The 26,418-nt window shown below is 44.3% G+C and overlaps 1 protein-coding gene across 1 annotated transcript in view; it reads left to right on the top strand.

Moving 5' to 3' along the window:
* The window catches only part of LOC127650166 (fibronectin type III domain-containing protein 5-like), a 42,841-nt gene extending 18,230 nt beyond the window's left edge, over nucleotides 1–24,611 (top strand). The window contains exons 2-6 of the mRNA XM_052135400.1: nucleotides 10,334–10,449; nucleotides 11,295–11,493; nucleotides 21,422–21,511; nucleotides 22,390–22,575; nucleotides 23,952–24,611. Coding sequence (XP_051991360.1) covers nucleotides 10,334–10,449; nucleotides 11,295–11,493; nucleotides 21,422–21,511; nucleotides 22,390–22,529 — 545 coding nt within the window. The 3' untranslated portion in view covers nucleotides 22,530–22,575; nucleotides 23,952–24,611. The remainder of the gene's footprint in view (nucleotides 1–10,333; nucleotides 10,450–11,294; nucleotides 11,494–21,421; nucleotides 21,512–22,389; nucleotides 22,576–23,951) is intronic.
* The last annotated feature ends 1,807 nt before the right edge of the window (nucleotides 24,612–26,418 follow it).

Raw genomic sequence — 26,418 nt, forward strand, 5'->3', positions numbered from 1 at the left:
CTAGCAGTAGCAAATCTCAATACTTGCACTGCAGCAGCATAGCAGACCTAGTCTACTAAGAACAATATCTTATCAATATGTCATACATGTTACGCTGAAGGGAGAAGCGAGACCGGAAAGTGAGGGGGGACAAACGTAATGCACTTTGCTGGTTAAATAAGTCTGTAACATATAAGTTAACAAACTAACAAGAAAAGACTAACAAGAAACCAGAGGGTATTTATACACAGAAGGATGACAATGGAACAGGGAACAGCTGTGAAAGATGGAGGGCAGGTGAGGGTAATCAACAAAGGTGCATCCTGGGAAATGAAGTCCATGCACAAGGGGAAACAAATGGCAGTTTGTGACAATACCCACATTAAGGTGCCAATACATTTAGAGAGTTGTCATGACTGAACTATAAAGTTTTACGATACTTGTTAAAGCAGCTAAAAATCGAATCGGTTACCTAACGTAACCTCGGTTCTCTCTAGATGAGGGAACGAGTATTGCGTAAGCTAGCTTACGCTACGGGAAAGATTCATCTTTTCTGAGATATTGAAGCCAAAAAATTATCCTTAATTTTGTATCATTTGTCAACGCAGTGCAGCAACTGCAGACCTTGAGCGGGCTAGCTAGCGAGCTCATTGGTTGCTCTGCGGCAACTGCTGCAGCCTATAGACGAACTTGGGTGAACTCGCGTCCAATGAGAGGCGTCCGCGCGCTTACTGCATCAAAGCCCGCCAAAATGGGCGTGGCTAGAGTGCATATAAGCGTAGTTCGTAGGCTGGAACCCTGGTTTTCATTGAATGAAGCGAAAGTCGCTCGTGGCGCGAGCACGGCCGGCTACGCAATACTCGTTCCCTCATCTAGAGAGAACCGAGGTTACGTTAGGTAACCGATTCGTTCTCTTACGAGAGGTTCTCTCGTATTGCGGCAAGAGTGCGGGCCAGTGTGTGTGTAATACATAAGCACATAGTGGGAAGGGAACGACAGAGCGGCGGTGCCGGTCTGTGTGGAATGAGTCCCATCAGTGCAGCTCACCAGGGGAGCTGTAGAGTATTAAACCGCTAGTAGTTTTGCCTGCAGGGTGGGCACTTCCAGATTGTAAAATCTGACAAAGGTGGAGGGGGAAGCCCAGCCCGCTGCCACACATATGTCGTGAATGGAAATCCCGCTGGACCATGCCCACGATGAGGCCATGCCTCTAGTGGAGTGAGCCCTAATGCCCAACGGGCATGGCAGGTCTTTTGACGCGTATGCGGCAGCAATAGCGTCCACTATCCATCTAGACAGTGTCTGTTTCGAGGTGGCGAGACCTTTGGTGCGCCCTCTAAACGAAACAAAAAGCTGCTCAGAGCATCTGAAAGAGGCGGAGCGTGCAGTATACAATCTCAGTGCTCTGACTGGGCAAAGGAGATTGGCGTCGCGTTCGCTATCGGATGCTGGCAGCGCCGATAGGGAAATGACCTGTGCTCTGAAAGGAGTACCGATCACCTTGGGAACATAGCCGTGTCTAGGCTTTAAAATGACCTTGGAGTCACTTGGTCCAAACTCAAGACACGCAGCGCTGACAGACAGCGCGTGAAGGTCTCCCACACGTTTGACTGATGACAGGGCAGTCAGAAAAACGGTTTTGAGTGAAAGGTATTTCAAATCCACGGATTTAAGTGGTTCGAAAGGGGGCTTTCATAGTTTCGAGAACTATAGAAAGATCCCAGATAGGAACCGATGGGGGCGCGGGGGGTTCATCCTTCTAGCTCCCCTGAGGAAGCGGATGACCAGCTCGTTTTTTCCCAGTGACTGGCCGTGCAGGGGTTCAGCGAACGCCGCGACGGCCGCCACATACACTTTGAGCGTGGATGGGGATCTGCCCTTATCCAGCAGCTCTTTGTAAAAACACGAGCAGCGACGACACCCCACATGTCCGTGGGTCCAGGTCTCTGTCGGTGCACCATTTTGAAAACACAGACCATTTTGACGCATAGAGTCTTCTCGTGGAAGGGGCTCTAGCGTGTATGATGGTGTTTATTACCCCTTCTGGCAGAGCGACGGGTAGTCGTTGATCACCCACGCGTGCGGCGCCCAGCACTCTGGGTGGGGATGCCAGATCGTGCCGCGAGCTTGAGAGAGGAGACCTGCTCTCACTGGGATGGGCCACGGCGCTGTCAGTGACAGCTGCGTAAGCTCCGTGAACCATGTCTGATTCTCCCAACGTGGGGCTATGAGGAGCACCGAGTGACGCGTTTCCCTGATCCTCTGCATTACCTGTGGAAATAGCGAGACGGGAGGGAAGGCGTAAAGTGGGCGGTTGGGCCAGTCCTGGGCCAGCGCATCCTTGCTTTTTGAGAAAAATTTTGGGCAGCGAGAGTTCTCTTCTGACGCAAAGAGGTCTATCTCTGCTCTGCCGAATATGCGCCATAACTTCTGGACTGTTTGAGCGTGCAGGGACCATTCCCCTGAGGGAATATTGTCTCTGGACAGTCTGTCTGGGCCGTCGTTCAGGTGGTCTGGCACGTGCGTCGCCCTCAGCGAGCGCAGGTGGCACTGGGACCAACTCAGTATGCGTTTCGTCAGATGGAAGAGGTTCCTGGATCTGACACCGCCCTGACGGTTCAGGTAGGATACCACAGATCTGTTGTCCGAACGGACCAGGACGTGGTGACCCTGAATGACCAGGAGAAAGTGCACAAGCGCGTACTCGACCGCTATCATTTCCAGACAATTTATGTGAAGGAGCTTTTCCTGAACTGACCATAGGCCAAAAAAAAAAACGGAGAGCCCTCGCAGACCGCGCCCCAACCCGTGTTGGATGCGTCTGTCGAGATGACTTTTCGGTGAGATACAGCTCCCATCGTCACTCCCCGCTGATACCATTCAGCCACTGTCCAGGGCTGCAGAGCTGAAATACAGGTCTGAGTCATCTTGATCGGCTGGCGGCCTGTGGCCCAAGCCCGGCGAGACGCGCGGGTGTTTATCCAATGCTGAAGCGGGCGCATGCGCAGTAAACCCAGCTGAAGTACTGCTGCGGCTGAGGCCATGTAACCTAGCACTCTCTGAAATTTTTCAGAGGCGTGAGGCTGTTCATCTGAAAGGACGCGGCTAGTCGCTGAACACGGTGCGCGCGCTGTGTAGATAAGCGAGCCGTCATTGCCACGGAGTCTAGTTCTATTCTAAGGAAGGAAATTGCCTGACTGGGCTGTAGTGAGCTCTTGGTCCAATTGACTGCAAGACCCAAACTGTTCAGATGGCTGAGGAGAACTGTTCTGTGAGACAGAAGCTCCGTATGTGACTGTGCCATAATCAGCCAGTCGTCCAAATAGTTCAGAATTCGCAAGCCCTGACTCCGCAGGGGTGCGAGCGCCGCATCCATGCACTTCGTGAAAGTACGGGGTGCTAAAGACAGGCCGAACGGAAGGACGGTGTATTGATAAACCTGGCCGTCGCTTACTGTGCTTATGCATGACTGCTCGCAGACAGCAGGGACAGGCTGTTCTGTGAGTGACTTCCCGATTGAGGTGAATGGGGAAAGAGTCACATCTGTTAAGTGATGCGCGAGCATAGTCACGGGCACACGACTTACATACAGAGAAGTGTTTGCTGGCCGTGTTACAGAGCGGGCAGAGAATGGGCGCGCGCACGTATTCGTGAGCACATTTATTGACTCTAACACTCGAGCGGGCTGTGTCTGCTTTATGTGAGTGGGCTCTGATCGGGACACGGGAAGTGTAATGCTTGTGTGTAGAGGTGAACACTGGATTGTGGGCACATTTTCTACACAAGGCTGGTCGTGTGACAGAGCGGCCAGAGAAGAGGCGCGCGCACGGATTCGTGGGCGCGTTTATTGACTCTAACACTCGAGCGGGCTGTGTCCGCTTTATGTGAGTGGGCTCTGATAGGAACACGGGAAGTGTAATGCTTGTGTGTAGGGGTGAACACTGGATTGTGGGCACATTTTCTACACATAAGGCATGTTTGCTCTTTACAAGATTTCTTTGGGTCGCCGTGAAAACGGCGTTTGAGTGCAGGCAAGCGGGCAGTATCACCGGCTTGTTGGCTGCTGAATCCACCACTGCAGTAGCCTGAGAGAAGGGGACTGACAGAGGGCGAAGCTTTGACGGCTGTCCGGCTGCGGCGGGACTGAGCCGTCGTTTTCTCAACAAAGCTAGGAGGACTTCGGTTGCTCAGGTTTCAACGCAATCTTAGGCCGAGGCCCGCGGGGGGGCGGCGGTCTGCGGCGGCTGTCTGAGCGTGACCTAGGGCGGCCGCCCCGTCGACGCTGAAAAGTCTGGCTTTGCTGAGCTGGGCGCTGTGAAGAGGCTCGTGCAGGAGGCTGGTCACGTGGGCTGCCTGCAGAGGAGCTAGCGCGACGAGGCAGGAAGAGATTCATGGCTTGGGTGGCTTTCTGGACTTCCGTGAAACGGTCAACAATACCACTCACCGCGGAACCGAAGAGACCGGACGGAGAGAGCGGCGCGTTGTCCATCGCGCTCCTTAGATCTGAAACAGCCTCTGGGTGTCCGCCTTTCTCATCCCATTCTCGAAGGAGGTCCGCTTGGAGGATCTGTAAGACGGCCATGGAATGCAGAGCAGATGCGGCTTGTTCGGCGGCGGCATAGGCGCGACCAACACAGGCGGAAGTAGTTCTGCAGGCCTAGACGGGAGCACCGGTTTAGACTGCCATCTCGCGGAGGGCGGGCAAAGGTGTGCTGCTACCGAATCCTCTGGATTCCTGGGCTGAGGAGGAGGCTTGGGAGCCTGACCACTCCTCGCTGTCCGAAGCCATGATGGAACAGCAACCCTTATCCGCCACCTCGTCATCCTAGATGGCAGCAGTTCGGCCGCTCGGCGGCAACTGCGTGTCCCGGGGGGGCGGGGAGGGTGAAAGCGAGACTCGAGGGAGAGGCTCCGGTGAGGCAGTCGCTTCTAACACCGGTTCCGGCAGCCTTTGGGAGCAGCGCTTCTTATTGCGTGGCGAAACGAAAGGCGGCGCGGCGGCTTCGGTTTTGCATGCTTCGAGTCGAGCCCGCAGGGTTGACATCGGAAGCTCCTCGCGGAGGTCGCATCCGCCGTCAGCGAGGGCGAGCTCTGCATGTTCCCGTCCCAGGCAGAGAGCACAGATGAGGTGGCAGTCTCCGGTGCTGAGAGGAGCGCGGCATGAGCCGCAGGAAGTGCGAGGCATCTTTAAAAAGACGCTCAATACTCTTTTTGTGAAGTTCGCTGAGGAAATTAGCTTGCTCTAAAAAAGGATACGTCGCCGGATGGCGTAGCTCGCAGGATGGCTGAAGGTGGCGAAGACGGCCAGCTTCTTCGAGCGCTGTCCAAGCTTGCTAGATGCCCCTCGAACGGCGACACGGCTTCCAGTTCAGAGATGCGAAGAGCTTCGCTGAAGAGATGAAAATCAGGGTTCCAGCCTACGAACTACGCTTATATGCACTCTAGCCACGCCCATTTTGGCGGGCTTTGATGCAGTAAGCGCGCGGAGGCCTCTCATTGGACGTGAATTCGCCCAAGTTCGTCTATAGGCTGCAGCAGTTGCCACAGAGCAACCAATGAGCTCGCTAGCTAGCCCGCTCAAGGTCTGCAGTTGCTGCACTGCGTTGACAAATGATACAAAATTAAGGATAATTTTTTGGCTTCAATATCTCAGAAAAGATGAATCTTTCCCGTAGCGTAAGCTAGCTTACGCAATACGAGAGAACCTCTCGTAAGAGAACTATATTTATATTAGACCTCTCTTGCCCACATTAATGTTTAATAAGTGGACCATTTTGTTGTGTTTCTGCATTTATTATAGGTCAATGCATTTATTACATACATTCATTTTACATAAATATTATTAATAGTAACAATAGCCTATGTAGGTTTACTATGATTTGTTTAAGGTAATTTTACCATGTGCAAGCTCATTTGATTTTACTGCATGTAATGTATGTTATGTATTGTGATTTATTTTTATTTTTTTCACACCATTTAATGTTCCCCGTTTAAAATTTGGGTCTCTGAAAACTAACTTTGCAGTAACTTGACTTAGCATCATATCATCTTCCATTAAGCACAGTTGCTAATACTATATTAATGAACCCTATTTCGATTGTGGGATCTTTCTGTCACGTTTTGTATAGATGAGGCAAGAGAGCAGGATCTAAGTGCAGCAATCCTATAAATTCACAATAAAAAGAAGGCAAGAATACACAGAAGACGATAACTATGGTTACAAAACAAGACAGTCATTTGAGGTAACAAACTATGCAACAACGAACAAGAACTGACAATGATGGAACAATACCAGAGGGTATTTATATACAAGGTGCTGCTGACAGAATGGAGAACAGGTGGATGTGATGAGGGCAGTGAATCCTGGGAAATGTAGTTTGGGGACAAAAACTACTGTGAAGGAGGGCAGGAAGAATCAGGTGACAGGGGAGGATCCAGGAAGACGACCATGGAGTCCAGGAGGGATTGACGGATGTTCTCGTGGCCAGTGAGGAGTCTAGGAATGATCAGGAGGCCAGGTAGAGACCATAGGACAGGAGTAGAGTCAGAAGGCCTGGGAGGAGGTCACAGAGCAGGGACAGGGTCAGGAGGCCTGGGTCTCGAGGGGGAGAGCCATGGAAGGCGGAGCCATGGGAGGAGGAGTCGTGGAAGGCTCGAGGGATGAGGCCATGGAAGGCATGAGGGACGAGTCCGTGGAAAGTGGAGGGTTTGGGACTAAGAGCCATGGAAGGCTTGGGACTAAGCCATGGATGACTGGAAACTGGCTCCCGTTGTTGAGAGCACAGGCAGAGACTGGGGATCGACTTCCGTGGTCATGAGTACTGGCAGCAACTGGGGAGAAAGTGTCCTTTTCCTTCTCCTTTTCCGGACAGCTGGGAGCTTTGTTATGAGAACAGTAGAGGCTACAGGCATCGGCTATGGGACGGTTGAGGCCACAGGCATGGGCACTGGCTTAGTATTCTCACCATGGCAGAAAATTTATTTTGGGGGAGTGTATGGAGAGGAGTTACCTTGGAGCAAGGAGCCATGGCATGCTTGGAGCAGTTGTCCTCATCCTCCTTTCACAAAGTGAATGGTGAGCCACAGTGTTCCAGAGCCACCTCCACATAGTCGGCCAGCGTCCAGTGAGGATCCACCAGAGGCATCAGTTCCTTCAGTGCACTATTCAGACCAGCTCTGAATAAAATCACCAGAGAGCAGTCTTCATTAGTGCACTAAATTTGAAACTCGGACGTGATCCTCAACTTGACGGTTCCCTTGCTCGAGGAGGAGAATTCTAACTGCAAGTAGATCAATTTTGTGGGGTCAGTTCTTCTGTTACATTTTGTATAGATGAGGAGGCGACAAAGAAGGATCGAAGTGAATACACAGAAGATGATGACTAAGGTTACAAAACAAGACATGAACTATGCAACAACGAACTGACAATTATGTTAAAAACTAGAGAGTATTTATACACAAGGTGCTGATGAGGGAATGGGAACAGGTGGCTGTGAGTGAATCCTGGGAAATGTAGTTTGGGTACAAGACAAAAACTATTTCAAAATAAGAGTCCTTCGAACAACGGTGACTGTGAAACTTTCACAGTAGTCATATTTTCCATAGATTTAGTGTAATGCTTTTCGACACTTGATTATTCATGTGAATTATATGATGAAATCTGCTGTAACAGAGGTGGAGAATGAAGTTAGGCAAACAGAGATACTGTATATGCCCATTATATCCTTTTCTTATTTGATGTGGCATCAAAAAGGCCATGGGCATTTATATGTAGAGGAGGGTCCATCTGCCCCCACAGCGACTTGGTTCTGAATGAAATTTTGTAATTTTCATTCAAAATCATGTGTCCGATGTGTCAGTTCGGATTTTTATAATCTTAACATTAGGGAAAGTAACTCACATATTTTCCTACTTGAAGCTGTAAAAGGTCCATATGTAAAGGCAAATTAAAAATATAATTTAGAGAAGGACAATATACAGCTCTATACAGAAGGACAAAAATGTCAGCATGTTTCAACTGAAAATGCCTGCCAGAAGATTTTTGAAGTAATATATTGCTGTATATCAAAATAATGCTTTAAAATTATAATATTTAGCATAATCTGAGCTTCCTTACCCACTGTGTTGTTACCAAAAGAGCATACATACATATATATATATATATATATATATATATATATATATATATATATATATATATATATATATATATACCAATACCAATATACCAACAACCTCTGAGGATAGTTCATCTAAAAATGAAAATGTTGTGCTAATTAAGATCATACAATGGCAGTTTATGATGACTATTTTCAAGCTTCAAAAGAAATGCACAAACAGTAATATATAATTTACATAGATTATTTGCATTTATAGTAAAATTGTCATTGCTGCATTTCTTAAAATTTAGGAGAGGTCCTGCTTCCTGTGTAGTCTTAAATCAGTCACCACTGCTAGAAGTTGACATGATAGAACAGAGCAATATTTTGAAACAGTGTTTACATTTCGCCAAACCTACATGCACCTAGACTGCAAGAAAATACCAGAATTTCATGGCCATGCCCACTGACTTTATCAGTGTAAAGACTGCTGTGCTTAATGCAAGCGCTCTTAAAATAGGGCCCTGTATGTCAAATGGTCCCAGGAGAAAGTATTTTAACATTAAAATCCATAAAACTTGAATTTTAGGATTCTAAAGAACACCACTACATAGGCATCATTAAACTTCCAAAGCATGTTGCCAGTGGTTTGAATGTACCTTACATTACTCCCCTGTTTAAAGTGTAATATATGACTGTTACAAGCACAACCCTCCTAGTGGGAGACACATTGTGTCCTCAAGGATGACTGGCTTTCTCTATATTTCAACCCATTTAAATGCATCATTTGTCCATTTGCATCTTGTGAATTTGTTACATTGTGATGAATGATGTTAAGCAGACAACCAATTCACTTTGTAGTCAACTAACATTACTGATGATTAGATCTTCACAGCACCGATTTATGTGATGGCACATCATCATTCAGACAAGTGATGACACAACACTACTCCTGAAGTCTTCTAAGTCACTGCAGAACATTTCCATTAAAATCATAAATACATTGCCCAATGGCCAAACAGCAGCTGGCTTTTATTCCAGGCCATTTTCTTTGTTTGATGACAATCAAAGACAAAGAGGCCAGTTCAGATAACAATCTCAGTGTTCCCACACGGTAAATAAAAGCAAAGACCAGTGGTAATATTGATCTAGAGCAAACATAGAGCTGAGAATCAGGGCAATTTCCACTAAACTATACTGTCGTTCTTGGCATCAGTAAATGAGCTAGATACTGAGACAAGACTGAAAACAAACTATTTTGGGTGAAAATTATTTTGTGCTAACTTTATCTGGTCATTTGACAGATATATAATAATTCCTACACAATAATGTTTTAGAGTCCATTCACACCAAACACATTTTTGCTTTTGTTTTTCAATTATTTAATGTAACGTGTGCTAAACAGACGTTTTTGACCATTATGCCATGTCTCACTGTTTTTTTTTTTTATGTCTCGTGCTAGAGTACCACATTTGTAGTTGCTGTGTCAAGCTCAAAGAAATCCAACTTTTAAAATTGCATCTCGAGACACCGTCGTTTTGATCTCTTCGTTGCCCTATGTCTAGGTTTTTTAGCGCAAGAACGCGTTCAGGATTAATGGTCCCTTAGCCGTTTAGTGGTGCTTGCAAAAGGCAAGCATCACTTCTAAGCTTGTTAATGCTCAGGGTTTTTTCTGCATTCTTATTGGTAGTTGCCACAACCCATCGCTGCTCATTTGCATAAATTGAACACCACTTTGTCGCATCAAAATCACCAACTGTCACTGATATTGAATAACTTTTGTTGGCTTATAACGGCAAATCGCTGTGAATATTACTTTTTTCTATACATTTTCACTGGCAAAATATAAAACGGGTGAGAAAACTGCATAGACTTGAAGGAATATCACATTTTCTAGATTCTAGTTGCCATGTCCTAATCATACGCAATATGATAAAGTGACATTTTGTTGATCGATTGGCTTATGTTATCTGCTTCATTGTGCTGGGTAGCCCAGCCCACTATAAAAGCTTACTGGTTTAAAATCTGCTACTTATAACTATATTAAACCTCATATAACATCTGACTGGCTGTAATTGTGTCATGTCGTGCAACAGCTTCAGTTGAGACAACTGGAAACTTGTCGCATCTCACCTTAGGTTAGGACAAATTTCTACAAGAGATGGTCCTTACAATATATGCCACATTAACAATATAATTGACATCTTTTGTCATAAATATTTTATTTATGTATTTATTTATTTTTGTCCCATCAGACAGTTTATCTGCTCCGCTCAATGTGACCATCAAAGCACTGGAGGGGAACTCAGCGATAGTGACATGGGAGATCCTGGAAGGGGACCCAGTCATTGGGTTTGCCATCACCCAGCAGGTACTGAACAAGTTGTTGCTCCATTTACAATCCTTTCATGTTCAAAACTCAGGAAAATCACATTGGAATTCTAGTTTAGTGTGGGAATGCTGTGGGTGAATGCTTGTGTAAGCATGTTAGTTATATGTAGATATAAAGTGGTCCACTTTCTCATGTAGGGTATGTGCTGTTGATGTTTTAGGTCGCCTTCAGCTTTCAAAAAATGTTTTATGCATGCATACATAAGTGGTTGCATATGAGTTTGAGCAGATTTGATGAAAGCAGTAACTGTGGAGACCTCAGTAATAAGGACTGTAGTTACCATCTGCTAGAGGACAAAGCCATTTAAGCTTGTCACCAAATGAAGCAAGACCAAAACAGAGTTTCTGCAGTATGCATTTAAAGTCACCATGTAACAGTATTTACAACCCAATTTACTGCTGTTATATAATGTATATTGTTGTGAGTGAAACAGTAAATTAATTTACATTTACACATTTACATGACACAAAGATTTACAAATCTTAAGTGATTTACATTGCATTCAAGGACTTGATTTTATCCGGGAATTGATTGGATCATAAAAATTGGTCTCTAAATGACAGATGGTTGCTTGAAAGGGATTGAAGAATGAGAGGGCTTGGTGATATCAGGCAAAAATTTGAGTCAATTTAGATGTGGCGCAAGTTATTATATTCTGATAAAAGATTCAGAATACAAACCTTTGTTTTTCCTTGGAAGAATGTTTCCTACCGTTGAATTATCATGTTGACTTTGAATGTGACATTAATCACATGTACATTTATCCTTCTTTACACAGTACGAGTCTCTCAACTCTCAGATTTATTTTGTTCTGATGATTACAGAAGAAGGACGTTCGCATGTTTCGATTCATCCAGGAAGTGAACACCACCACTCGTTCGTGTGCATTATGGGATTTGGAGGAAGACACAGAGTACATTGTCCATGTGCAGTCCATTAGCATGAGCGGCACCAGCCCTCCCAGTGAAACTGTTCTGTTCCGCACACCCAAAGAGTCAGAGAAACTGGCCTCAAAAAGCCCAAGTAAGCCAGCACTAACAAAAATGTACCATGGATCTACCATGTTGTTGTTGTTGTTGTTGCGGTTTGGCTTGAACATGTACCACTACCATGTTAGTATATTCTTTGAAGTACCTTGGAGTACCAGGTAAATATCAAAGTACATTAAATGGTAGTTATTCAGTACCGTTGGTTTGGCATGAAATTATTTTGGAAGGTTAATGATATGATTCTATACTCCATCTAAAACTATTTTAAACAGCATTGCTTTTTTTAATAATTATTATGTTTGCCGCTATAATGATCTCACATTAATCGAGAGACTAAAGTACATGGAATAGTTGTACTTTAAAAAGTTTATTTGTAACTCAACAGAACCTTTAAAAAGAGCTGGTGAGGACAAAAGGGTGAAAATGGCAAACAACTTATGGTGGCCTAAAATATACACTTTCCCTGATATATTATTGAATATGTCTGAATCAACCAGAATACATTAGGTTACCAACAAAACTCATTTTAAAGGTAAGGTCTGCTAGAAGTAGCTCCTTAAGGTAACAAATGCAGGTTCTCTTTCATCATCTCGTGTTCGAGATCCACCTATGGGAAGGGCATCCGCACCTGACCTCTGCAGAAGCATCCAATTGCACCAAGTCTGGCCTGACAGACAGAAGCGCGTGTCCAATGCTCGGTAAGGGACCCGCCCCTTACCAAGTGCATAAAACACTCGTACGCGCTATCTTACCTCAGTTGTTATTCGCTTCTCACGACCTCTTTGCTTCGCAGCTCTACGGTTTTCGCTGACTTCACCACAGTCAACAGGAGGAAATATCCATTCGATCAGCCTCCGCCAGGCGTGATTGTCAGACGGTTGCGTTTAGTTGCGATTATTTCGGGTTGCAAGCCACCCACGCTCGCTACCTGGATTTGCTCAGGCTGCCCGCCTGTTTCTCAGCTTTCACCTCTCCGATGGATCACAAGCTCTCCGGTCCCACTAACCTACCGGATGTGCAGTCGCGTGCATGCCCTGTCGCCTGCAGTTCACTCATTGCCGCAAGGGATGCCCATCCCTTCTGCGTGGTGTGCATGGGACTAAGACACGCGCACGAAGCGCTTTCACTTCCTGAGAACTGCACCCATTGCCTCGCCCTGCCTAGGAAGCTTCTTCGACGAAGACTCAAAGTTGCATCCTCCCAAAGCACGGACGAACATTACGACTCGGACGCTGGAGTAGGTGAAAGCGTTACAGCTCCGGGGACTTCCCAGAGCATGCCTGCTCTCAGTTGGGCTGACCAGTCTAACGAGGGCCTACTCGAGGAAATCCTTCCCGGTATTTCCTCGTTCGACTACGAGCCACCTGGCTCAGGCGAGGACGAGGACCCTGCTATACTTGAGGGCTCGGACGACGAGGAAACCACCCCGTCCGCCCAAGCTCCCCCGGTTAGCGGCTCGGCTACACTGCCGCACGCGGTCCTTCTCGAGGTGTGTGAGTGAGCGGCCGCTCGTCTCGGCGTGGAGGGTTACTCGCAGGGAGGGTTACTGGCCCCTCCTAAGCCAGTTCTCCCTAATAAGATGGACCGCTTCTCAGCATCTGTCTTCCAGGCCTCGTACAAGGCCTCGGCTCTCGCGGTACGGGCTCTAAATGTTTCCTCCCTCCTCTCGGCCTACCAGGCCGAGCTGTTGGAGGACATGAGTACTCATTTGGAGAAAGGCGTGCCATCGCCGACGCTGTGGAAGGAGATCGTTACCGTGAACGACCTGGTCCTTCGTAACGCCCGCCAGGCCGTCCAAGCCGGCGGACGCTCCATGGCCCTATGTGTTGTGGGGGAACGGGCCCTCTGGCTCAAACTCTCTGGTCTGCCCGACAGCGAGAAAAGACGCATAGCAGGAGCCCCAGTGGAACCAGGCCAGGCTCTTTTTGGCCCTGCTGTTGGACTTATGCAACAGCGGTGCGATGATAAGAAGGAGGATGAGGCGTTTAAACTGTGCCTGCCTAGAAAGGCCACTCCACACCAGCCCCCCGCACGGCCCCCTCAGGCCCCAGCCACAGGACGGCCGTACCATAACACAGCCAGGCCTAAGGCTCGCAGCAGGCCACCCAGCCAGCAGCCTAGCCAGCAGCCCAACCATCCTCCTAAGCCTTGGGGTAAGACATCCTTCGCGGCGGCAGCAGCGAAAAAGCCCACCCACTCTACCCCGTCGGACGGGAAGAGGAAGAGGCCTACCTGATGCTCAGCTCCAGGGGCTTCTCGATCCAGATTTTCAGGCGACCAGCCCAGTGGACACAAGCTTGAGTTTTTCCCCCCTTTACCCAAAAGGAGGAAGTCCTCAGCTCGAGGGCCCCTTTTCCCTCGTTCGGGTGCCCAACCCCAGTTCAATATGGACATGTCACAAGTTCAGGTGTGGTCCATAAAAGAATTCCCCTCCCAGCTTCCAGTTCCAGAACTGGGGGGAAATTCACTGTCCAAGACTGCCCTACCACTGTTGAAAAGTGCTCAACCACAGTCTCTTCACAGTTTGCACAAACCACTTCACACACATTCAATAAAGGTTCAATTCCCTGTGTGTGTTTCAAAAATAAAAACAACAAAAAAACAAGAACAACAAAAATATCAAACACTGAGAGCGAAAGCTCTGCCAAGTACTGTTGTTCCTCTGAAATTCTACATGTCGCCCCTTTCAAGTTGTCCACTAGATGGCGCCATTGTATCACAAATGAACAATCCAGTTGTATTGCCTGCCCTAGGCAACTCGCCGGTGAGTGTGGGCTCTCTCACATCACACGTGACAGCCTGGCAGTCTGTGTCTGCCCCAGAATGGGTGATTCGCACCATTTCGAAGGGCTACAGACTTCAGTTTGCCAGGAAACCCCCACGTTTCAGCGGAGTTATCTTTTCTCACACAGAAGAGAGCTCCGCGCACATTCTGAAAGACGAGATCTCTTCTCTTCTCGAGAAGGGGGCGGTGCGAGCGGTGCCTCCGCATCAGTGTCAACAGGGTTTTTACTCCCGTTATTTCCTGATTCCAAAAAAGGACGGTTCACTTCGTCCCATTCTGGATCTCAGAGTGTTGAACAAACATTTAACGAAATACAATTTCAGAATGTTAACCCGCAACGTTCTCTCTCGTGCAATAAAACAGAGCGATTGGTTCACGTCAATCGATCTGAAAGATGCGTTTTTCCACATCAACATTTACCCGCCACACAGGAAGTTTCTTCGTTTCGCCTTCCAAGGCATATGTTACGAAATTACAGTGCTTCCATTTGGCCTAGCACTCAGTCCAAGAGTGTTTTGTACGTGTGCGGAAGCAGGGTTAGCCCCGCTGAGAATAGCGGGGCTCAAAATCCTGACTTACATAGACGATTGGCTGATTATAGCCGATTCGAGAGAGATCGTATTGCAAAACACTGCCCGTGTGCTCGCTCACATCACAGCGCTCGGCTTCAGAGTGAACGTGAGCAAGAGCAATTTCACTCCCGCGCAGAGAGTTACTTTTCTGGGTCTGGAGCTGAATTCGGTTACAATGCGCGCGCGTCTCTCACAAGAACGCGTTCTCTCCTTAATGAATTGCCTCTCACAATTCAAAGAAGGAACGAGAATACTTTATCATGCATGTCTCAGGCTACAGGGTCTTATGGCTGCGGCTATACATGTCCTGCCTTTGGGCCTTCTGAGAATGAGGGCGTTCATGAAGTGGGTTTTAACTCTTCATCTCAGCCCTTTAAGCGATCTCCGCCGCTCTGTCACAGTGACGCGCTCGTGCACAGCAGCGCTGCGCCACTGGAGGAACGCAGAGTTCTACGCGCATGGGACCCCTCTCGGGGCGATTATGCTGCGGAAAGTAGTGACGACAGACGCGTCCTTAACAGGGTGGGGAGCCACGCAAGAGGGCAGAACAGTGAATGGTGTGTGGCCAAGCACACTTCACTCAGCCCATATAAATTATTTAGAGCTCCTCACTGTGTGGAAGGCTCTGAATCACTTTCTGCCCCGCGTGCAGGGGCATCATGTGCTGGTGCGCTGCGACAACACGACAGCTGTAGCATATATCAACCGCCGGGGGGGATGCACTCCTCCAAGCTGCATGCTCTCGCTCACAGGCTGTTAGTATGGAGCAGGCAGCACTTCCTGTCGTTACGGGCGACCCATGTCCCGGGCATACTGAACAGGGGCGCAGACCTCTTGTCAAGGGGAAACCCGCTCTACGGAGACTGGCGTCTCCATCCTCAGATAGTGTGTCTACTGTGGAGGAGGTTTGGCCAGCCAACCGTAGATCTCTTCGCCTCGCGCGAAAACGCCCATTGTCCTATATTCTTCTCGCTACGGGACGAGGACGCCCCCCTCGGCGTGGACGCACTGGCCCACCCGTGGCCCAACGTGCTGCTTTATGCATTTCCTCCCCTTTGCCTCATAACGCCGTCTCTGGCCAGGGTGAGGGAACAGAGCTTGACCATGATTTTGATAGCTCCCAGGTGGCCCAAGGCGCCGTGGCTCTCAGAGGTTATCCCTCTGCTGTATGCCCAGCCATGGCCCCTCCCACTTCGCACAGGAACGAACGGGGAAATTTATCACCCACACCCGGACAGGGTGGCCCTCTGGGCCTGGCCCGTGAGAGGGCCAACTTAAACACATTGGGGCACCCCCCACGTGTTGTGGCCATCATTCAGTGTGCCAGAGCCTCTTCGACACGATCTCTTTATGACTGTAAGTGGCGTGTGTTCGAAGAGTGGTGTGAAGGGCGACGGGTAACATCATATCAGTGCTCAATCACCGACATCTTATGCTTTTTGCAGGACCTTATGGACAAGGGAAGATCCTTTTCCACTATTAAGGTCTATTTAGCGGCTATCGCTGCATGTCATGTGGGGTTCGACAGCGCTACGGTGGGGCAACACCCCCTTATTCGTAGGTTTATGAAGGGCGCACGCCGCTCTCTTCCAGTCCCCAGGAGAGTCGTTCCTGAATGGGACCTCTCCATGGTGCTGGACGCAATGTCTCAACAGCCGTTTGAGCCCCTGGGGAGTATTTCCCTTAAGAATTTGTCTTTCAAGACAGCTTTGCTCTTGGCCTTGGCATCTGCCAAGCGGGTCAGTGATATGCATGCACTCTCTGTTCATCCCTCGTGCACTAAATTCTCTCTCAGTGGAGATAAGGTTTTTCTCAGGCCCAACCTGGCCTTTATGCCAAAATGCTTCCCGGCATTCACGTGTGAGGTGATTGAGCTCTCCGCGTTCCACCCAGCTCCTTTCTCCTCCACAGAGGATCAGAGGTTGAACGCTTTGTGTCCTGTACGTGCCCTGCGTGGCATACTTAGACAGGACCAGCTCGTTTAGAAAAAGCGACCAGCTTTTCATCTCTTGGGGCCCCCGCACTCAGGGAACCCCATTTCCAAGCAACGCCTTTCTCATTGGCTTGTGGAAGCTATATCTTTGGCATATGAATCAAAGGGAGTGCAGCCCCCAGAGGGCATCAGAGCTCACTCCACTAGAGGTATGGCTGCCTCTTGGGCTCTATTTAAGGGAGTCTCTTTGCAGGACATATGTGCCGCTGCAAGCTGGGCCTCTCACCATACGTTTGCCAGATACTACCGGCTAGATGTCACCAGAACCCCGGTAGCTCATTCTGTCCTGGGTGTTGGCTCTTTGTAGCTTTGTGCTCTTAGGCCCTCCACCCCTCCTTAAGTCTGGGCTGCCTAGTCCAGCACTTTAAAATCACTAAGCATGTTTCTACTCTACACCTGCCACCATATATTCACCATGAGAGTGCGGTCAGGTTTATTCACGAATGCATGTTACCATATGCTATTCTTTGTTGCTAAAGTGGCTTCCTCACTTTGTGGGGTGGTTTCCATGTGACGTGTCATGCACCGCCTTTCGAGGTGACCGTCCTCTGGCTTTCAGGGCCTCATTGTAGTGTATTGGGCAATCGGGGAGCTGTCCATATCTCCCATAGGTGGATCTCGAACACGAGATTATGAAAGAGAACAATAGGTTACTATCGTAACCCCAGTTCTCTGAAACATCGAGTGGAGAGATCCACCAAGCTTGCCCCGCTTGCTGCACGAGAAGTGAATATGCTCACTGAGGTAAGATAGCGCGTACGAGTGTTTTATGCACTTGGTAAGGGGCGGGTCCCTTACCGAGCATTGGACACGCGCTTCTGTCTGTCAGGCCAGACTTGGTGCAATTGGATGCTTCTGCAGAGGTCAGGTGCGGATGCCCTTCCCATAGGTGGATCTCTCCACTCGATGTTTCAGAGAACCGGGGTTACGATAGTAACCTATTGTTATCACTTTTTACAGTGCATATTTCAAAGTATCATGGTATTACCATCTGAAACCATTACTGTACCATGGTACCAGCACATTATTTTTTGTTAGAAAGTGCACTCAATTTACCCAGTGTCTGAAATTTAAATTAAACATTATGTTTCTTGCATACATTTACTGGACATATTTATTTGCAGCGATAAAATACAGATAAAACACATTAATGTTTCAAGGTCCATTCAGTTTTTGTATGAATAGATTTCATTTGAATGATGACTAACAGTCATATCATTTCCATAGCTCCAATAGAGGAAACAAGACCCATAGCGGTGTGGCGGTTATACAACTACTCTAAAAATGGCCCTGTGTCATAATTCAGGGCGCAAAGTACTCTTTTTTTGTGCGTTTTCCTAATAAATTAGCTGTTTCTAAAGAGCCTGACTATATAGAACAACTCACAATACAGTCAATTTTATGTTTTGTAATCCATTTTGATGACCCACTTACTCTGAAGGGGAGGCTTATGCTCCAGGAACACTTGCCATTTTATAGATGAGCATCAGTCCTTGGCACTGGACAGTGTTATTGACATTTCATGTAAAATCCTCAGTTATGCAGTTAAGAGACAGCAGGTTCCACATTGTGTGAGGTTGTTACCTCAAAATATCAGTGAAATATCAAGCATTCAGTAGCTGCATTATACACCTTTGTTGCCTCTCACATTTTGAGGATCAGAGAACTACTCAATGTTTTAGTTTCAAATGTTCCAGAAAAAGTAATTACATGTATTTATTTGTATTTATTTATTTATTAACCCTATTAGAAACATTTGGTTTGGACTCATGGTGAGACTGGGCAAGCAAGTGCTCTGGGTTTACATCACTCACCACAGTGCAAGAACGTCATGGTTTTCAAAGTTAATTACAATACTGACCTGTACATGTGTCAGTTAATTAAAGGTCGTAATCATCAAATGTGAAGTGTGTCACATGTGTGTCACTACATATTAAGGAAAGTCAATACAAACTTCAATGTTGACATACATGTTTAACACTTTTAAAAGCCTTCCATACTTGTAATACTAGGTTGAGACAGACAGACAGACAGACAGACAGACTGACTGACTGACTGACTGACTGACTGACTGACTGACTGACTGACAGACATATAGATAGATAGACAGACAGACAGACAGACAGACAGACAGACAGATAGACAGATAGATAGATAGATAGATAGATAGATAGATAGATAGATAGATAGATAGATAGATAGATAGATAGATAGATAGATAGATAGATAGATGTTTCTAGTTGGCTGTTAGGGGGTATTCTGGGTGGTTGCTAAGTTAATGCTAGGCTTAAGCTGTCACTAAGTTGTTTTCTGTGTTGAGATGTTTAAGCTGTTGCTCAAGTATTCTGGGTGGCTGCTAAGCTAATGCTTGGCTTAGGCTGTTGCGAAGGTGTTTTTAGTGGTTACTAGGTGATTGCTAAGCGGTTACTGAAGTATTCAGGGCAGCATATGCTAATGCATGATTAGGCTTTTGCTAAGGTGTTTTTTAGTAACCCCTTTTGCTAAGGGGTTACTAAAGTATTCTGGGCTGTTAAACTAATGCTAAGCTTACACTGTTGCTTTGGTGTTTTCAGGGATGAGATGGTGCCATGCTGTTTCTGAAGTAGTCTTTAGGGTGGTTAAGCTAATTCTATGCTTAGGCTGGTTAGGTGGCTGCTAACGATTTATTTGTTTTCCAGGTGGACATGTTGGTCCACTCAAACAGAGCTACCCTTACAAAAAATCGGATTTCCACAAACTTGCTGCAAATTGGCCACTCATTATTTTGAGCTTGAGATATGAGCTTGCTATTTGCCACAAATGTTTGCCAGAAGTTTGCAGCTCTTCACCAGTAGTCACTGGTAGTAAAGCTAATTTGCATGTGAAAATGAATAAGTGGTGAATCTGCGGCAACTCAGATATTTGGTAAAATGTTGAAAGAGCTACAGAAGTGTTTACTTTCTTCGGAAAGTCAACCTACAAATGACTAACTTAGGTGTTGTAGATGTCGCTGGGATATGAGAAAGAATTTTAACATTTAAAAAATTACACACTTCACCTCCAAGACCCGTAAGCTCCATTATACAGGATCTATTAAATATTGCTATTATTGTGCTAATACCTCTAAACAATATTTACTTTTACAATGGTTCTTTTTGCTGACATTTTATTTAAAGTGACTTTCTGATGATTCAAGGAATAGTAGAAATGTTCTTAGGCCAGTGTTGTGCAAAATTCTGATTTTCATAATGAACTCCCTTTCAAATCATGAGTTGGAATTTGAATTGAATTGGTCATGCCCCACAGGAAGTTGAATTAGAATTGGAATTGGAATGATAGGAAGTGGAATTTACTGAATTGCAATTCAAAGATATTCAACACAGTCATATACATAATTTCATTAGTCCAAGACACATTTTGTGACAAATAATTATCTTATTATTATTATTTTCTACCAAGTATGCCTATTTATTCCTTAATATGTAGAATAACATTTTTAGCTTATAAACATAAAATTTTTCTCTCTAAAATAAATTATTTAATAAAATTTTTGAGTCTGAGAACACTGGTCAAAATGTTTTTTTATATATATAATTTTATATTTTTAAATATTAATTATATTATTAGTATAAATGTTTAATTGAAAAGCTGAATAGATAAAAGGATAAATTAGCGAAAGCGAAATCCTCAGGATTCAAATGACTTTTCCAAATTTGGCTACTGCACTCGTTTGAATTCCTACGACTTTCACGAATTAATTTGTTTGTTTTGTGCCCCTTTGCTTTTCAAGTGCACAAAAATTATAGATGCAATTTTTCCTCATTAAACAGTTTTACGGATTATTCATTTTAAAACATATGTTTTAAATCATGACCACTCACATGAGATGAAGACTACAGTCATAGCAGTATCCTATCAGTAATAAGCTGTTTAAATCTACATGGAGAGGGTCTCCTCATGGGGCTGCCATGTTAGAAACACATGACCAGCTGAATGCTACTTGCTGAATCTCAGTAACCACCTTGTTATTGGACACTTTCACTCGTGGATTAATCATGGCTGACTGTGAACAGTGAATTTCTACAGTGGCACTGATAAATTAAAACTATTATATTCGAATGATGCTGCATCCAGGCCCCAAGGTGTCAGTGAAATGTCAACATGACAAACAACACATACAATTACTGAGTGCACCTTTAATGACAGCAAGTACTCGAGCTGGCATGGAGTCCACAAGTTTGTGTCAAACCTGATGATTCTTGTTATACAGCATGATTTATGAACATTCCAAAGAGCAACTTGCTTGTTTCAATATAAGACAATCTGACTTTTTGTACAAAGGAGTTAACTTGGCCAGTGTCACACATTTGTTTATTAGATAAATTACTATATAGTGCAAAATCTTAAGAAATTAGTTAATATTAGTTATGTCGTAACGTTTTTCATTTCTGTTTTTCTGTTCATTTTTTGTTTCTGTTCTTTTCCAGATTGAAATTGTATTTTGAATCCCACATTTTCAATATGTTCTCAGACTTTTGGATCCTACTTTAAACTGTTGTTTTTTTGTTTAGTTTTTTTGCTTTTAAAAATATGTTGCCTGTGAATTGTATTCGTTTGATTTTGCTCCACACAGATGAAGTGACCATGGAAGAGGTTGGCCAGGCTGCCCAGCTCAGGGCTGGGGAGCTCATAATTATTGTTGTGGTTCTCGTCATGTGGGCAGGTAAGACTAATAATCAACCAGTTTGTAGGTGATAATCACGTCAACTGATTACCTTGATTTCACCAAGTATGACATGCTGCTGAATTTTGTTGGACCTGGAACAATATTCTTGTCAAACAAACATAGTCCTAACCCTAACTCCAAATCCAACCCCAACCCAAACCATTAACTACCCCAAAATCAGAGCAAGATAGGGTGATAAGAATGTTGTTGAGCCCCCAATGCCACTTCCAGCTATAAGCCTATCCCCAAAGCTAACCCTAAAGTCTGATTATTTGGAATGACAAAGATGTTGATCATTTTGATCATTTAAAATGTTTTACTTTAATAAGTCAGTAACAAATATTTTATAAATATTAAAACTTCAGTAGTTTGTGCACATTCAAATATGAAAAAAAAAAAAAATATGAAAAAGAAATAGTTTAATGGAATTTCTAACTATTTCTTGTAGTGATCAGCTTTTGATTTGAAAAGTTTGTAAAGGAAATTATAATAAAATGTTACCGATATAGAGGGTCTGTAGTGGTCTGTAGTTTAGTGGAGAAGGAAAGCATGTGTTTCTATGTAAAGTTATAATTTGGCCTTCGAGGTCTTCATTATCTGTGTACAATCCACATCAAGCCTTTAAGAAGACTAGAGAACTTATCATCAAACAGGACAGTTGTGGAACATCTTAAACTGAAGTCCTCAGAGCAGCTCACCATTCTGTTCTAGCCAAGCTATAAATGGTATGTTATTATTTGAGGCAGAAACACAGCGCAATCCATCATAAAGTTTTTTTCCATTCTTCATTCCGACAACCTCCCATCCATCACTACAACTCTCTCTATCTCTGTCTTCAACTAAACCCTCTCTCACTCATGCCCATTTGCACACAGGTGTAATAGCTCTCTTTTGTCGCCAATATGACATCATCAAAGACAACGAGCCCAACAATAACAAGGACAAAGCCAAGAACTCGTCAGAGTGCAGTACCCCAGAGCACCCTACGGGAGGACTACTTCGCAGCAAGGTCTAATAATGCCTTCCTCTGTCGGCAATAATAGGCTTTAGCCTCAGGACAGGTATGCTCATTGTTTATGTGCCTGCTTGATTTGAATTGAAATCAAAATGCATGAAGTTAGCTCTTTTATAAGTTGGATAGCTGAATTCATGACTTCTTATTGCTTGTTATTGTTTTTAGTGCTAAACAACAATTTCCTGAAAACATAAGCCACTGTAATAATGCTCATAAACATGCAACAGACTTTTAATATTTTCACTGAAAAATGACAATTGCGTAAAACATGATATAATTTAAATTTCTAGGTGAACTATTCCTTTAAGACTTGTTGCATTGTTTTCTTTTCTAATTAAAAATTCCCTACTCACTATTCACAAGTTATTACTGCAATACACATTGGGAAATTGTATTACTGTACATGCTTGCACGGCAGCACTATGTTATTCTCTTGAAAACAATGTCACCGACAGCAATGATGTACTTTGGTTTTGTCTTCCTTACAAATACTAAACTGTTTATAGCCTTATTTACATCTACTAAGCTACTGTTTATAGCCTTCTTTACACTTATTAAGCTACCTCACTGCCTACCACCTTCAATGGCAGCAGAATAACTGAAATGGAACCTCATAAGTGACTGCTTTGGAACACATCATTAAAATGGAAAAAGTGGCCGCACTATGCATATATTGTTTATTTTGCACAGACGCGTTTCGGCGTGTGCCTTCTTCAGTGTGCAACAAAATCACACATCATTAACACATAATTTCCACTTCAGTTAATGCATCATACATTCGCTCCTCACATGAAATATACGTAAGATTTGACTAAGACTCAACAATTTGCTCTTAGCATATTGCTAAGCTAAAAGCATAGTAGTATACAATAAGTATTTTTGTCATCCTGGTCTCAGAGAATCACATTACTATACCTATAATTTTGCAAAATGATTTTTGCATTCACCAGTTTCCTCGCTTTTACGTTTCACCTCGGAACTGCTGTGATATGTGTAATGAACCACATAATGTAATTTAGCAAAAATGTCACCACAGTCAAATAATTTTCATGTGATCATGTTTTTTTATTGATACTATTCAGTTTTTAATGAATTATAAGTAAATTTACAATTTAATATTAGTTTATCCACCATATTAAATTCATTCTTGCAGTCAAGTCACATGATCCAGCCTTAGAATTCTTTGAACGCGAAGCAACTTACCTTTTGGAATAGCCTTTGTGTTGGAAGCATGCCTATGGCACCTTAAAATGTTGTCTATAGAGGTAGCTCACTAGGTTTTGCCCTACACTTACACAGGACCAAAGTCTGAATCTCAGGACTAAAGTCAAAAAATGTTGCTGCCTTACAAGCACTACTGTTTTCTTTTGGAAAATGCAAATCTTTTTTTTTTTTCAACTCTTTGTTTTGTCTTCCCCAAAGTGCTCTGAGACAAAACAAGTAAGCCATCAAATAACAAAGTCGTGAAGCCCACCTTTCATCTTCAATCAAATGACCTTTTAGTGTCCCCATCAACCAATGTGAACTCTTTGGTGCTTGTGGGTTTGACACATTGAAACAAACTGGAGGACAAAGTGGACAAGTGAACTCCAGAGCTGTCACACTGGAAGTTTTAGAAGTTTGACACAGCTCCTGCCTTGAAAGGGTACCTCAGCTGAGGAACTCAAACCTGCTGTGAGCTGGAAGACCAGAGACAACTTTCCACCTTTCAGTGACTTTGGCTTCTGTGCAGATTCACACAGATGAGGAGAAACCTGTCACCCCATGTGGCAAGTCCTAAATAAACCAGGATATTGTGTTGCGGAAAAAAGCGGGAAAGTTCTTTTCTGAGCTCACAACCATTATCAGCACTGAGATAGCACCTGGACTATAATTAAAACTCTAACAATGATGACAATAAGACTTTTCACTTTATCTTTCTTTCCATCTGTTTCAGAACTTGGCTCTTCAAAATATTATGCACAGTGTTGGGTGTAATGGGATTACAAAGTAATTATTTACTGTAATTTAATTTCTTTTAATGTCAAAAAGTAGTGTAATGAAGTTTAAGAATTTAAATTCTTGTAATCAGATTACAGTTACTTTCAGTAATGTTACAATTATATTACATGCGTAATACATTTTTTAAATAATATTATTTACATGCAATACATTAAAAACATTACAAATGTTAATTAGTGCATTGATTTGTGTTTCTGTGACATAACGTGTCATTGCAAGGGAGAAACGAGTGTTTCGCTTGCATGCGTCAATGGACGAGGAGGAAAAATAGACGTTATTTTTAATTTGTTGAGCAGAAAAACAAAAACTTTTCCGTGAAAAGTGGAAGTAGGGGTTTTAGAAAGTAACATAAAAGAAAATTAATTAGTCATGTGATTAGTTTTCTGTGAAGTAATGAGTAGTGTAATCTGATTATAATTTTAAAGAATAGTAATTTGTAGAGGATTATATTTATGAGTAATTTACCACCCAACACTGGTTATGCAGTCCCTTTCCTATTCCATACAACATCCTGCCAATCACAAACAGTCCAGACAATTGTGGTTTAAATGGTGCAGTGGAATCTTTCTTCTAAGCACTTTCACTCTCAGGGCATTCAGGAAAACATTCACAGAAGAAACGATGGACCACACTGGCCGCGTCTCATTCACCTACCTGTGGCCAAATTACACCGCTCAGACCGAACTGCAAACTCATTGTTTGATGAAGATCTCCACATTGTAATAGTGAGAGAAATTTTTTCTAATTGCTTGTGTCACAAGTAATTCAACAGCTTGCCGTCTCTAATGAGCACATTAGTGTACAGTGATGGTTATTTTGGTCTTTATATTGCATTCATTGGAATATTCTTTATGAATATGGCTATTCTATTTACCGCTTTAGTGTGCTGCTGCAACATACTGTAGAGCTGTGTGCCTTTTTTCAACTGTTCTTTTTTTATTAGATTTTTTTTGCCTTACTTCCCATAAGTCAACATGATATCAAAATTGACCCTATTTACTTTTTAATACATGTTCCTGGTATTATTACGAATAATTCATTGGAGCACGTTATTCCAAAGAATACAGTTTTTAGTTTTTGTTATTTTTCCTAAAAAATATAATAAACTGCTCCACGTTTGAAATCACATTCTTTTTTGGCTGGTAGTATAAACCATATTTTTTCAACTCCTCCCCATCAACCACCTGTTTCTTTTAATTTTTATTTCTCCCCTTTCCTCCCCAATTTGGAAAGCCCAATACTCAATGCACTCTAAATCCTTGTGGTGGTGTAGTGACTCGCCTCAATCCGGGTGGTAGGACAAATCTCAGATGCCTCCATGTCTGAGACTGTCAATCGGTGCATCTTATCATGTGGCTTGTTGAACATGTTACCACGGAGACATGGCGCATGTGGTAGCCCATGCTATTCTCCGCGGCATCCACGCAAATCTCACCACATGCCCCCCAAGAGCGAGAACCACACATTATAGCAACCACGAGGACTCTACCCTCCCTAGCAACTGGGCCAATTTGGTTGCTTAGGAGACCTGGCTGGAGTCACACAGCTCACCCTGGAATTGAACTCATGACTACAGGGGTGGAAGTCAGCATCAATACTCGCTGAGTTACCCAGGCCCCCCATCAACCATCTGTCATTTAGAGACTACTTTTCTCATTCAAATCAATTGTTTATGGACAACATTAACTTCAAAGTTGAAACTTAGCATTTTAAGTGAATAAATAATAATGTTAACACTTGACAATAAGGATATAGGGTCTATAGGCTTTTCATAACCACACTACATGCAGCACTAAGTGCAACGACCATGCACTACGTCTTATCACATTTTTGTGAGAGCGCCAATTCTAATAGCAATTTTCGTGCCAGTGCAAGTAGGTGTGGGTGG

This window comes from Xyrauchen texanus, chromosome 10 (genome assembly GCF_025860055.1).
Source record: "Xyrauchen texanus isolate HMW12.3.18 chromosome 10, RBS_HiC_50CHRs, whole genome shotgun sequence".
Taxonomy (NCBI): domain Eukaryota; kingdom Metazoa; phylum Chordata; class Actinopteri; order Cypriniformes; family Catostomidae; genus Xyrauchen; species Xyrauchen texanus.